This window comes from Phocoena phocoena, chromosome 6, assembly GCF_963924675.1.
Source record: "Phocoena phocoena chromosome 6, mPhoPho1.1, whole genome shotgun sequence".
Classification (NCBI taxonomy): Eukaryota; Metazoa; Chordata; class Mammalia; order Artiodactyla; family Phocoenidae; genus Phocoena; species Phocoena phocoena.
Window position 1 is genome coordinate 73,194,630 of NC_089224.1, and position 13,845 is coordinate 73,208,474.

The 13,845-nt window shown below is 40.6% G+C and overlaps 1 protein-coding gene across 1 annotated transcript in view; it reads right to left on the minus strand.

Moving 5' to 3' along the window:
* GNAQ (G protein subunit alpha q) overlaps positions 1-13,845 on the minus strand; it is a 288,442-nt gene that overhangs the window by 81,836 nt on the left and 192,761 nt on the right. The window contains exon 3 of the mRNA XM_065879190.1: positions 3,137-3,291. Coding sequence (XP_065735262.1) covers positions 3,137-3,291 — 155 coding nt within the window. The remainder of the gene's footprint in view (positions 1-3,136; positions 3,292-13,845) is intronic.

Consider the following 13,845-nt stretch of genomic DNA (forward strand, 5'->3'; position numbering starts at 1 on the left):
GGAGAAAACCTTCTACTTCATAGAAGAATGCCAACAAAGACCAAATGATAAAAGCAGAAAATCATTCTTTTACAAATCCTAATGGAATTATTAAACCAGGTGAGACTTACTGATTGGAATTAAAACGATCATGTGAAGAGCTGATGGGGAACTGGAGATTACACAATGACCAAGTAACACCACACAGATTGCTTTTGGTGGCAGAAGGAAAAAAATATAACTTTATAATGGAGGCTGTCAGTGCCCTAACACTGTGGTGAACCTTAACTTATCACTGATGGGTAAACCAGTATATGACATCACTTAAAGTATATTCTACTCACAATGGTTAACTGGAATCTAATCAAGTCTTTAAATGCAACTTCCAGTTTGTAGAAAATCCAAGAGACGGAAAAGGAAGTTAAATCATGCTCTGAGGCAGCAGTCAGGCCCAATCCAAGTCAATCTTTTCAACATGCCAGTGAAATACAAAGCAGGTCTCTACTAGGTTAAGAGAGACTTAAGGGACATATAAACCAAATGCAATGTGTAGCCCTAAAATTGACTGACTCTAAAGGACATTTTGGAAGAATGTGGGAAATATGAATATGAACTGGGTATGGAATGATGAAAAGGACAGCTGATTATTTTTAGGTATAATATGGTATTCTTTATTATGTAAGCAAATGTCCTATTTTTTCAAAAAGATGCACACTGAAATGTGGGTATAAGGACATATAATTTACTTTATTCCTTCTGCATAAAGATACGGTTAAAAAAGAAAAAAAGTGCATGTGCATGCACTACATACCCACGTGATGTACAGTTTAGAAAATCGAGTTCTCCCTATACCCATCAGGGGAAAGTAGAACTGTTTAAAGAATAATCACGTGAAGGGGTTGAGATCAGCCTGTCCCAGGTGCCCCCGTATCTCCAGCTCTAACACGAGGGATGTGCCCACAGAGCAGGCATGTTTTTACGGTAGACGCAGACTGTGCGCCAGAATTCTAAGATGGTGGCTCTCCCAGCATCACAGTGCTAACAGGGGCCTGGGGAAACCGCTGCGGATAGCTCTTTGCCCTAAAGCAACTCATGGGTACTTGTCTGGGAATGCACAAATCTAAACTGAAGGAATGTCACCAGACATACGGTGGAGCTTTGTCTCAAGAGCACAACAGCAGCAGCCGACCCAGGTGTCCTCAGGGCAAACAGGAATCTCTTCGAGGGCCTATCCCAGGAGCAGGAGGCAAACCATTTCCTAAGGGGGGTGGGGCCCCAACCCTGGTAAGCAACATCCTTATGGGACACCGGTGCTCTGATACCCTAGTCGCAAGACCTCTCTGTAGGGAGAACAGATCTAGGTGGCAGGTAAAGAACAGAAGAGGTAAGGAAGAGGGGGAGAGACAGGATTTATGATAAAAGTAAAAAGACGGGGGTTAGAAATGATGAGAGGTGGAGGATTTATTCGTGTATGTAACTTTATAATGGACCAGGAGAGACGTCACAATAGCAAAGTGAGAAGTGAAGAGGAGTTAGAGGAGAACCAGAGGTGAGGGCGGACAGCGCAAGACATAATGAGCAGCAACAGGAACGAGGGGTAAAGCACAGCAGCAATGTGGGGGAGATGGATGGAGTCTGGAATGGCAAAGGAAACAGAAAGACAGAGGGGTCAGGAAGTAAAAGGAAGACAGCAGGTCAAAGGCTGAGGGGGCAGAATTTGCAACACATCAGAGCTGAACGCATCTTCTTCATCTCTCTACTCACAGGAACTTACACAGTAGGAATTCGGGGCAGGGGGCGGGGGGAGGAGAGAGGGAGGGAGGAAGGGAAGGGGGCGAAGGAAGGTGGGCAGACACGGAAGAGGAAGACTGAGAACAGGCAGTGTGGAAGGCTCCGTGAAGGCGTGGAAGAAGGACAAAAGAAGTAGGGAATGAGGAAGCGCTCATTTCAGAGGGCCAGAGCGGTGGGTGTTAGCTTAAACACGACAGACACGGTGTTCCTGAGCGTTCCACGTCACATTTCAGAATTACGTCATTCAGATTTACCTTAGGAATACAAGAATTGTTTTGACCAGGCAACATTTCTTTGGCTAACCTGAATCATAACTTATCTTATACAAATGCCTAGAACTAGGGTAAGAGCACGATCCACTTTACTTCAAAAACAGAGCCAAACAGCTCTTGGATGTTCTCTGCACTGCTGAGTGATGCCAATCAGCCTATGGGGCTCCTTATTTTCCCCATGGTCCTGCTCTCATCCAGAGGGTCATTTCAACACATGAACTGCCCTGAGGCTGCTGAATATTTTCCACCCTTTATTCTGTCTGCCCAGAACCAATACAAGAGGCAAATGCTGGGTTAACATAATTAATGTAGACAGAAATCTGGCTAAATACTACGAAAAAAAATCCATTTTTCAGGCGCCCAATTATCTACATTGCTGACCACATTGATTACATTAATCCAATGACTGCCAGAGCTTTACTTTCTTTCTGTTAGGCAAGATTTAATCTAGAGAACTAACAAAGCTCTCTAGGATGCAAATCTCTCCCAGGACACATGATTTTGATTGACAGCTCACAAAATAATTTGGGAATGCATGCAAAATTCGACTCCCACGCAATTTTCATGCAAAGGCAAATCTATCCATCAACATAACAGTGGCTCCCAGGAAGCAGTCAAGGTTCTGTGCCTGGAAACTAGAAACCAGGAGGTCTGATGTTTGCGAAGCCATAATCAAGCGCATTTGTTTGCGGTTCTTCATGTGCGTAGGTGTTTTCCAGCATATGAGTAAGATCCGAAATTTGCATTAAAAATTATTATTACAAGATTTCAAAGCACAATGAAGTATGTGTTTGAGAACTGCTGCTTTACAATTTGGGGAAAGAGACAGGTTAGTGAATGCAGATTCCTAGAGTCTTCAGTTTGCTTTTCAAACAGAAAACAGTAAAATACTCTCCCTGACTCATCATGCCAGTGCCTTACAATATAGTTGAAATTTATGAGGTTGGCACAAGTTTAATACCTATACTTCCTAACTGTGCAGTTAGAATCAGATAACAATACACACATTACAGAACACAGAAGGTCTCACTGCAGAGCACCTGCACATGAAAGTAAAGAGAAAGATGCAAAGGGCCTCCTGGAGGAATACTTACTATTTGGTAGAGTCAGATAACTGATATTCCCGTCGTCTGTCATAGCATTCCTGGATTCCAGGATCGTTCCATAAACTCTTTATTGCATCTACATACGGATTCTCAAAAGCAGACACCTTCTCCACATCAACTTCTCGAACTAATTGTGCGTGAGCCTGTTTAAAAAAAAAAAAAAGTTTTAATCTCCTTTCCATCACTGAAAATTGCCTTCGGTTTGCACATTACACTGTGCACAAGTGAGGTCTTTCCTCATATACTGGTTTTTGAACTGGTTTATAATAATGTAATGCTTCTTTTTTTTTTTCTTAGATAAAACCCAGTCCGAAATCTTCCCCTCTAGATTAAACCATGAGGCTACCTAAAGTTGACTAGAGGAAAGCAGAGTGTTTGGTTCCCGTCGGGACAATGAGGATGTCATGCTACACATAATGACTGTTTACAGGTGATGATCACAATCCTAAAACAATTAATGCTATTAAAGGGAAAAAAGAGACACGTATCCCCTCTGTGTTTATAGTTTATTATAATCAAACGCACAATATACCCAGCCCTGAGTGTTTTCATGGGCTGGGTATTCACTGAGTAGCAGAAGCTCAGTCAGACTCCTCAGCTCATCAGGGTTAGTTTCTGTGGCTCGCTTCTGGGATAGGGGTAAAACCACAGAAGAACAGTTAACATTAACGACTGAACCTGAGCAGCGGTAGGCATGCCTCTCCACTCCCACACCCCTGAATTGCCAATATTTATTTTATAGCTGCCTTATCTATACTATCAGATTCAGGAGGCTACTCCGTTTTTTTTAACAAGGAAAAAGGGCTTTGTTATTTTCATTATACAACATTTAGCAGGAAAGAGGTAAAAAGATTTAAAAAAAATTTTTCAACAAGATTGAAATCAAAATGTTGTATGGTCAACCCCCAATTAACCAGAATATATCATTGTCTAACAATCTCAAACAAAATAGGTTTTCATGGGTGTAGTTTACATGTAAATTACATGTGCACATGAATATGTAAATCAACAAATAACTAATTATCTTGAAAACTGGAGACAGATGGCTGATAATTTGTTAAAACAGTCTTGATTTTGTACAGATAAACTTCTGAACTAGGTCAGTGAATGGTTATCTTAATTACATGATGACCCAATTATTCTTTTCATAGAGTTTTAAGCAGATAGAATTTAATAAATTTAATCCATGCTAGGCCTGTCTGGTTCCCCATCTTTATCTTCCTTCTCATCCCGTAAGAGGGAAGGGCCCCATGTCATTAGACTAATCTTGACTTAGCGAAAGTTTTAAGAAGCCCAACATGCCAAGACTGAAGAAACCACCTTTCTTGCTAGCTCTGCTCTGACCCTGACAGTCAGATCTAGTAAGTGAGAAGCCCTATAGCTCTGCCCAGCACCCCAACCTTGGAAAATGGATCCCTATAGTTGTTTTCTGTACCTAGCCCCTGCCCAGGCAATCCGTCTTATCCCACCAGCAATCCTGCCATCCTGAAGTCCTGTTCCCAAGTCTCAGACCTCAGGTGGGCCTACCTCAGTCACAGTTCCCCATGAGGCTCCCCCTTGAAAACAGTAACATTGGCTCCGCAATGAATCCCCAGTGCTGTGCTCCGCCTGGCTCTGTAGCACCTGTTGCTCCGTGTCGATACCAAAGACTGTACCGGTCCCACCTGCTCTGCCGTCTGCCTGCTCAAGTGGACCTCCTTCAAGCACGAAACACTGGCTGTGGGGCCTCCTGCACTCTGCCCAGCAGGCATGTCTCATACCTTCACAGGTATGCCTGATGTCAAGCTTTGACCTCGCCTTTCTGCCTTTGCTCACTGAATACAAACAAGTGCTAACTCTCTGTGTCCTGAGATATGACAACGATCACCCATGGTATAATCCTCAGTTAGAATCCCCGTGGCTATGTCTGTTTTACAGCACTCTCTAGAGGATTCTGTGCACCTTGGAGGGCAGATGTGGGGCAGGAACAGGGATGTACGGGATGGTCTCCTGCTGGATATACTCTAAAGACATGGTTTTCATCTGACTCCGCTGCTTCTTATGACATTGGGTAAGTTGCTTAATCTTGCCAAATGTTATCTCTGGTGGGGAACATCCTGCCCCGACAAGCTCACGTGACTTACTATTGTGCTACAGTACAGTAGTTGAGTGGTTCTCAAAAGGCGGTACACACACCAGCAGCATCACCTGGGAATGTGATAAAAATACAAATCCTTCCATCCTACCTCAAACTTTTCGAATAAGAAACTGATTAGCAAATTCCTGTTTTAACAGGCCCTCTGGATGATTCTGATACATGGAAAAGTTCGAGAACCACTGTGAACTATTAAGCGTCACACACACACTAGCTGTTGTGGTCATAATTAACTGTCTGGCTGGCCAGAAAATTGCTACTGGAAACTAAAGAGAAGGGTCCCAGAAAGGCAACGACACTCCAAAGCAAGGGGCACTATAAGGGCCAGGAAGCCACAGAAATGAATAAAACAAGCCAGATGTAGGCAACAGGGAGTGACAGGGACTACAGCACACTGAGAAACACACACCCTAATTAAGGAGGACGGCTGCTATTTACCTCCCACTGACTGCCACCATTGGGATATAGGCCCCGTGTTGCCAGATTTTCCGATTTACCAAGGGAAGCCCAAAACCTAGAGTTTTCCATGAAATATCCCTAATTTTTATTCTTGGCAATGCTAGAAACGATAAAGTATATCTGTGCCTGGGTTGGATCAGGTACCACTCATCTGCTCCTCCATTTACTTCCCTAATAAGATTGACCAGTAACACTATGTCCTACACAGAAGCTGGAACACAGTAGCTGGCCACTTAACACATGCTAATAAGTAATTTTGCAGCACTTTCCTACAACAATATTTAGACAAACTATTATACCATCCATAGGGAGAAACGGTTGAGACCTCTCTGAATTGCATAAAAGCTACGTGATGATACAGGTTAGTGTAGGCAGTATTTAAAAACTGAGTTTGATACTCACTACACTGGGCCAGCCATGTCATCTGGAAGGAGTTCTGTTTCTGTTTCTAGAGAAGGTAACTTATGCCAGAGAAAACAGTTTCAACATAGCAGACACTTTTTACTATGACGATTAAATGTTTATTGAACCCCAGTGAAATGCTAGGTAACACAGCAATTAAAGACTTAGATGTAGTTGCCACGGAGGGGTAGGGGTGGAGTTGGGGGGGAACAGTCCATATAGCCGGCAACCAACCAAAGCACAGGATTATGTGCTCCAGGAGGAGAAACGAGGGAACATTTGCATTTCCAGCTTTAATTGCAGTGGACTGTAAGGGCATCTCAATAGACAACATCCTCAACAGTTGTGTGACCGAAAAGCCTGCTCCTGTAAAATGAGATTACTTTCAGTTGTTAGAAAACTCCTCTAATTTCCTATCTTGTTCCATCTCGGTTTGCTTTTTCTTACATCTGGAAGGCCTTCTCTATTCCTTTCTTTAGCTTTTGTTCAGGGGCCGTATCCTATGCCGTCTCTGACAGGAAGATGTTCCTAATGTTCCTCCTCTCCCCCAAAATGTGAGCTTTGTGTCTTTTGAACCATGGAACTTCTACATTTTGCTTTATGATGATAGTTACCTCTTGGCTTATCGTCTTCTAGACTATACATTGAGGGAAGGGGCTGTAGCTTACTGGCTCTAATTTCTTTTGGGGTCCAGCACAGAGTGAGCAACAACAAATATTTGTCTAATTTAAGTGCATTTAAAAAGTACATATACACACAGTGTCAAGTCCTACAAGTCAAAGACAAGTTTCTCAAGGAAATCTTCCATCCATTGCCTACTCTCTCAGAACCACATAATCCTTGACAGCACTTATCTCAGTAGCTAGTGTACATCTATTTGTGTGCTATTTGTTAGTATCCTTCTCCCTGATCACTGTATAAGTTCCAAGACAGGCTCAGCATTGCAGTATCAGGGTCTAGCAGAGTGCCTGCCACTGATGCTCAATAAATATTCGTTGAATGAAGTATATAAGGAAGGAAGAGTGGAAATTATACTAAACTGGAAATTGGAACACCTAAATTCCAGGCCTGGCTTTACCCCTAACACAAGCCATAACCCTTAGAAGAAACTACTTTACCTCTATAGAGCTTCATTTTCCTGGTCCACAAGATTATGCAATTGAAACAAATCATCTCCCTAAGGCTTCGTCTAGCCATAAACTGCATGACTGTAAATAAATACATCTAGAATGCATGGAGCACCAAGGAGTTACAACACTGTCCCTCCAGGAGCACATAATGTATCATTTATTGAAACAAGACCTCACTATTTCAAACAGTGCCTGACAATAAAGGGCAGAACATGGTTAAGTCTGTACATCGGCAATGCTACAGAGGGGTTGAGAAAGTAGAACTCAGTATGGATAGAGAGGTCAGACAACATGTCAGAGAGAAGAGAGGATTCGGCTGGCAGGCAGAGATGAAGATGATGAACAAAGGCTCAGCAGACAAAATAAACATGGCCCTCTCTTTTAACTGTGGGAAAAAAAAAGTCTAGTGAGGAAGTTTCATGCTGACCCTTACTGCAAATTAAACTCCACAGTGAAAGCTACAGTATTAATCTCAGCTATGAACCATAATCAAGCTCCACCAACTATGAAAGTATATTGGCCTCAAAAACCACAAGATCACCGCTTTGCCTTCATCCAGGTCACAATTTCTAAGTCACTTTCATTGCCTACTAAGCTTTGTTTTTTAATTCCACCCTTGCTGTTTTGTAAAATGACATTCAAATATAATCAACTGTAATTTGCATTTATGTTAGAGCTTTCACCTGAAGTTCTCAAGTTATTTAAGTGTGACAGCATTTTATAAAATACACACAGAATTTTTACATTGCCTATACAAAGGTCCTCAATGGAAGTGCAATCCTCTCATTTTTTTGGTAAAAAATATTCTGTATGTGGAAAGAATATTTTTTAGTACAATGTGTTAGACTAGGAAGATAAATTAGACCCTTTTCTATTTGTCCAAATGTCAGATGTGAAGTAATCACAAGTAATTACATGAAATTAAACAATTACTAATGAAAAAGGCTATGATGAAAAGGAAATAAGTCATTTCTAATAATATAAGTAAGTTACAATTGACTACCCTTTTTATTTTGAACACCGTACATAGAAAAGCAAAACAGGTATGAGTTAGTTAATCATATAAACAAAATGCAAAATATAATTCTATTTCATTTCAAGTTACATTTGAACACACTGGATGGAAATACTTAATAATGAAAGTTAGCTTTCAGAATTCTTAGCAAGCTGGTGGCAAGCCTCAGAGGGAACATTGTGAGAACTAAGTAGCTACCCTTAGGAACTCTTGGCAGAATTTTTGGTTAAGACCACATGGAAACCGCAGGATGTGCCAATGTGGTAATGTCTTGTTTTGGTGATTCGGTGGTCATAAAATTCAGGTAAATCTTAGATGTGTTGATATTTCCAAGGTTGCTTCAGCAAGAGGAAGGAAGAACTGAGTTCCCACCACAGTGAGTCTTACCCTGCCCACAGAAGGCCAAGTCTTCAGATGAAATAACAAAGATCTTACAGTCACTTTGGAAGGATTTTCAAAAACTCATTAACAGCTTGAGGTGGCTTTAGGCTGGAATGTCACACCTATTCTGGTTCCTACACTCTAGAAGTAGAAAACCAAATGGTAACTTGCACATTTTTGAAGCTCTTAGACACAAATATTCAGCTCATTAGGGCTGCTCTGTTTGAAAGGATGCCCGACACACACAGAGGGGCTCTGAATTAGAAAAATTCTGAACTGCTGTCTGAGTATGTTTTAATCCTGAACCAAGGTGCACATCTTCTCAATCATTTTTTTTTCCTTGTTGCTTATTTCCATTTTGGCATTTGATTGTTATGAAAACAAACAAACAAACAGGCTTTTTTTGTTTTCTTCTCAAAGGAAATAGAGTAAAATGATGGACCTTGGGATCAGATCTCCCTGTTGTAATCCCACCTCCACCCAGTACTAGTTGAGCATGAACTTGGGCAAGTTATTTAACATCTCTAAACCTCTGTTTCCTAACCTGTCAAATGGGGGTAACAATGGCATTTATTTTATTTTTTTAACATCTTTATTGGAGTATAATTGCTTTACAATGGTGTGTTAGTTTCTGCTTTATAACACAGTGAATCAGTTATACATATACATATGTCCCCATATCTCTTCCCTCTTGCATCTCCCTCCCTCCCACCCTCCCTATCCCACCCCTCTAGGTGGTCACAAAGCACCGAGATGATCTCCCTGTGCTATGCGGCTGCTTCCCGCTAGCTATCTATTTTACGTTTGGTAGTGTATATATGTCCATGCTACTCTCTCACTTTGTCCCAGCTTACCCTTCCCCCTCCCCATATCCTCAAGTCCATTCTCCAGTAGGTCTGCATCTTTATTCCCGTCTTGCCCCTAGGTTCTTCTGAGAAATTTTTCTTTTTAGATTTCACATATATGTGTTAGCATACGGTATTTGTTTTTCTCTTTCTGACTTACTTCACTCTGTATGGCAGTCTCTAGGTCCATCCACCTCACTACAAATAACTCAGTTTCGTTACTTTTTATGGCTGAGTAATAGTCCGTTGTATATATGTGCCACATCTTCTTTATCCATTCATCTGTTGATGGACACTTAGGCTGCTTCCATGTCCTGGCTATTGTAAACAGAGCTGCAATGAACATTTTGGTACATGACTCTTTTTGAATTATGGTTTTCTCAGGGTATACGGCACTTATTTTAAATTTATTTATTTGTTTATTTATGGCTGCGTTGGGTCATCACTGCTGTGCGCGGGCTTTCTCCAGTTGTGTCGAGTCGGGGCTGCTCTTTGTTGTGGTGTGTGGGCTCTAGGCACATGGGCTTCAGTAGTTGTGGTTCACGGGCTCTGGAGTGCAGGATCCATAGTCGTGGCGTACAGGCTCAGTTGCTCCGTGGCATGTGGGATCTTCCCAGACCAGGGCTCAAACCCATGTCCCCTGCATTGGCAGGCAGACTCCCAACCACTGCGCCACCAGGGAAGTCCCTATGGCATTTATTTTAGATGGTTAAATGACAGAAAGGATGTAAAACACTTAAAGGCAGACCTAACACCCAAAGCTGCTAACTGTTTAAAAAGCAGAAGAAAAGGAAAATAGCACAGGAAACATAAAACGTGTGGTGTACACACTTACCAGCTCTGTAACCCTAGGCAAATCACCCACCTTTATTTGCTCAAATGTGAAACAACATTCTAGAGACCAGCCTGGATAATGGATCTCAAAGGGTCCTCAAATTTGCAAACACCCCTTAAAATTTCCTACAGAAAACGTGGGCAAGAACTATCATTTCTTAGACCACTTCGCCTTCTCTGACTTCATTACAACTTAACAGCTGACCTTCATTCATTAAGATGCGCTGAACAAAGAGTGACAGTTGTTGATGCATTTTCTTATGGTCATTACTGCATAAATGACAAAGAACAGCAAAGTCACACCGAGCTGCTGCTGGCTGGGTTCAGTAGCCAGTGACTCATTCCTATAGAACAGCCTCTCCACACTTATGATTCACCTCATGGCTCAGCAAAATTACAAATTACTACATGACACAGCCTTTTGAAGTCCCCGATGAAGATGATAAATCCTGTGTGTGGAATCTTTCAGTGCTAGGGAATCTACTGATTCTCCTTTGCTAAAGCATCCACATCCCTCTTTACCCTGGTATCACAAGAACAGAGTAGGTATCCACAGATACTCAAGACCCTTAGAAAAACTGTCATAGTATTTGCATATAACCTATGCACATCCTCCCATATCCTTTAAATCATCTCTAGATTACTTACAATACCTAATACAATGTAAATGCTAAGTAAATAGTTGCCAGGGATGGGGAACAATAGCTTGAGATCAAACCGGGCTTCAATCATTCCAGCCCTGTGTCTTTAGGCTTGTCTCTCAACTTTCCTGAACCTCAGCTACCTCATCTATGAAATGGGAAAATAATTCACTTTAGGGCTGTTAGAAAAGTTATAAGAATTGTTAGTAAAATACCTAAAACAAGTATTATAATTACTATGAAATCTTGAGCTATTTCAAAATTACCATTAATAAATATTATCTCAACAAATACTTTTCTACCATATGTCAGGCAATACACTAGACACTGATCAAGCAGATAATTTGTGTTAAATAAAATATCCTAGATAGCAAAATATTAGATAAGTTTATTAAACTGTCACATATTATTCTACTTTAAGATTTTACAAATTGATTTATTATCATTATTAGATCTGCTTTTCTAAGGTTAGAGCTTTATTTTTAATCTTTATTACAGCATTCACCAAGGTAATCAATGACTATAAGGCACACTGCCTTTCCGCAAAAACTTTGCTGAAAATCTTTTTCTCTTTTTGGTTTTGCTTTGCTATAAGCTACATTTGCTTAATCTAACACATAGCAGACTCCTTCTTCGATGGAGAAAATACTCCTTTATTATTTAAAATGTTCTTTTCCTTTTAAAGAACTCCATCTCTTTCTTGGCTCTACCACTATAAATTTCACGCAAATATTTTCTATTTAGTCCTCTGCTTATTATTTTCCTTTTTCATGTTCGTAGGCCATGTCATAATTATCAGGATCAATGACATTGTAGGTCAGAGCATAACACACACCAAGCAGTTCCAAAGAGTCTGTTGACTGATGTAATTACATGGTTCCATTATGTAGAATCTTGCCCTCAGGTCTGTAAAATCTTGGGATGAAAAAAAAAAATTGTGCACTCTTTGAAATCACCTTCATGATTATGATGGTAATACACACACACACACATTGTGAATGCTACAAAAAAGTTTATTTTCAAAGAGTTAATTCAAAGTCACAGTGATAATGAAGAAATTAGAAGATTCTTTTAAAGATATACGTATTTATTAAGAGTCAAAGAATTAGACATACTTGTATGGCTACTTTCAAAGAATATTTCAGGACCATTAGTTACTTGGGATTTTAATGGCTATTGTTTTGAAAAGTGGGTTCTAGAGCCAAAGTCAGATAACTGTAGAGAATGATGTTTATAAAAAGTTAAACAGATGGTCTATATTGCAGAACTCGGAACCTTTACTAAGACAACGGTGCTAGGAATCCATGAGCACAGGGTAAGGGCGGAGGCATTACTGTATGACCATGGCAGCACTTCCCCCTCAGATCAGTGGATGAGACTGGTGTTCTCGTGAATCACACTTTGAAAAACACCGACTAGAGACTGAGACTCCCAACAACCAAGTAAGGACTGATTTTACACAAGCAAAACAACAGACTGGCTGATGCTTCCCCATGCTGGCATAACAGGCTAATGCCTGCCTTATAGATTCACAACATTCTCATTGTTGAGTTCACATTTTGCATGTGGTTCATTTCCTGAAATTATGTCTCAGAAAAAACATAATCATTTTAGCCCTTTGCAACGTCTGGGCTCCTACAATCCTATTAACCAGAGGAGTGTGTTGCTGCTGGTCTGGAATTTTATTTTGTTTGCCAATAGGAAAAACAGATCAAGAAGATTTCCCTTCTTAGCTTGGTAGACATTCAGACAAAGCTGAAAAAAGAAATTTGAAAGAACAAGCTCCTTAATGAAGGGATGTACCAGATGTACCCGGAAATCTCATGGTCCTGCAGAGTCTTTCTGGGACACCCACTGTGAAACCTGACCACTGCAGCTTCAGAAATTGTGTTCAGGGCTTCCCCGGTGACGCAGTGGTTGAGAGTCCGCCTGCCGATGCAGGGGACACGGGTTCGTGCCCCGGTCCGGGAAGATACAACATGCCACGGAGCGGCTAGGCCCGTGAGCCATGGCCTCTGAGCCTGCGTGTCTGGAGCCTGTGCTCCGCAACGGGAGAGGCCACAACAGTGAGAGGCCCGTGTACCGCAAAAAAAAAAAAAAAGAAATTGTGGTCAGGAGAACTAAAAGCGAAAGGCTCGTAGCCCCAGAATTTTGCAGAAGAAAAGGAACTTCCTAGAACACTTGTCTAAATACCTCTTTAACTCAGAGAGCAAGAAACTGTTCCAACAGTAAGAATGTAAAAAGAATCAACGGCAATGATGTCTAACTGTTCTATTAAGAAGAGTAATGAAACATCTAGAATCTGAATAGGAAGAAGGGAAGGGAAATAAGAGAACCCACATCTTCCTAGGCACTTTTGGGGGGCAAAGAGTAATACATATAATTTGTCACTTTGAGAAAGGACCCAAATTTCAGGAAGATTACAGATAAGAATCAATTGTAAAAAGTTACTTGGACCAGTGTTGAGAAACTGGTAACTTTCTAGTGAGAGTATGATAGTTTATAGTGTATACATGACATTCTGGAGTATGAAAAGGAATATTAACAATAGTTAATGCTATATATCTTTGAAATATTATTTATTGACCAACACATCAGTTATATTATATTGGTACTGTTAAAACATTTTCAAACATAAAATTCTTTCTAAAAAATAAAACTTTCATATATCCATATAAAGTAAAAAAAAAATGAGAAGTTTTCTTTCATTCATGTATTTTAGTACATTCATGTATGTTAGTTATGTTCTTAGCCATTTCTGTTTCTAATATCATATCCCTGACATTTTTAAGAAGACTGTATTTTTTTCATTATGGACATATTATATAACTATTTCATGAAATTGCCTGCAATAGT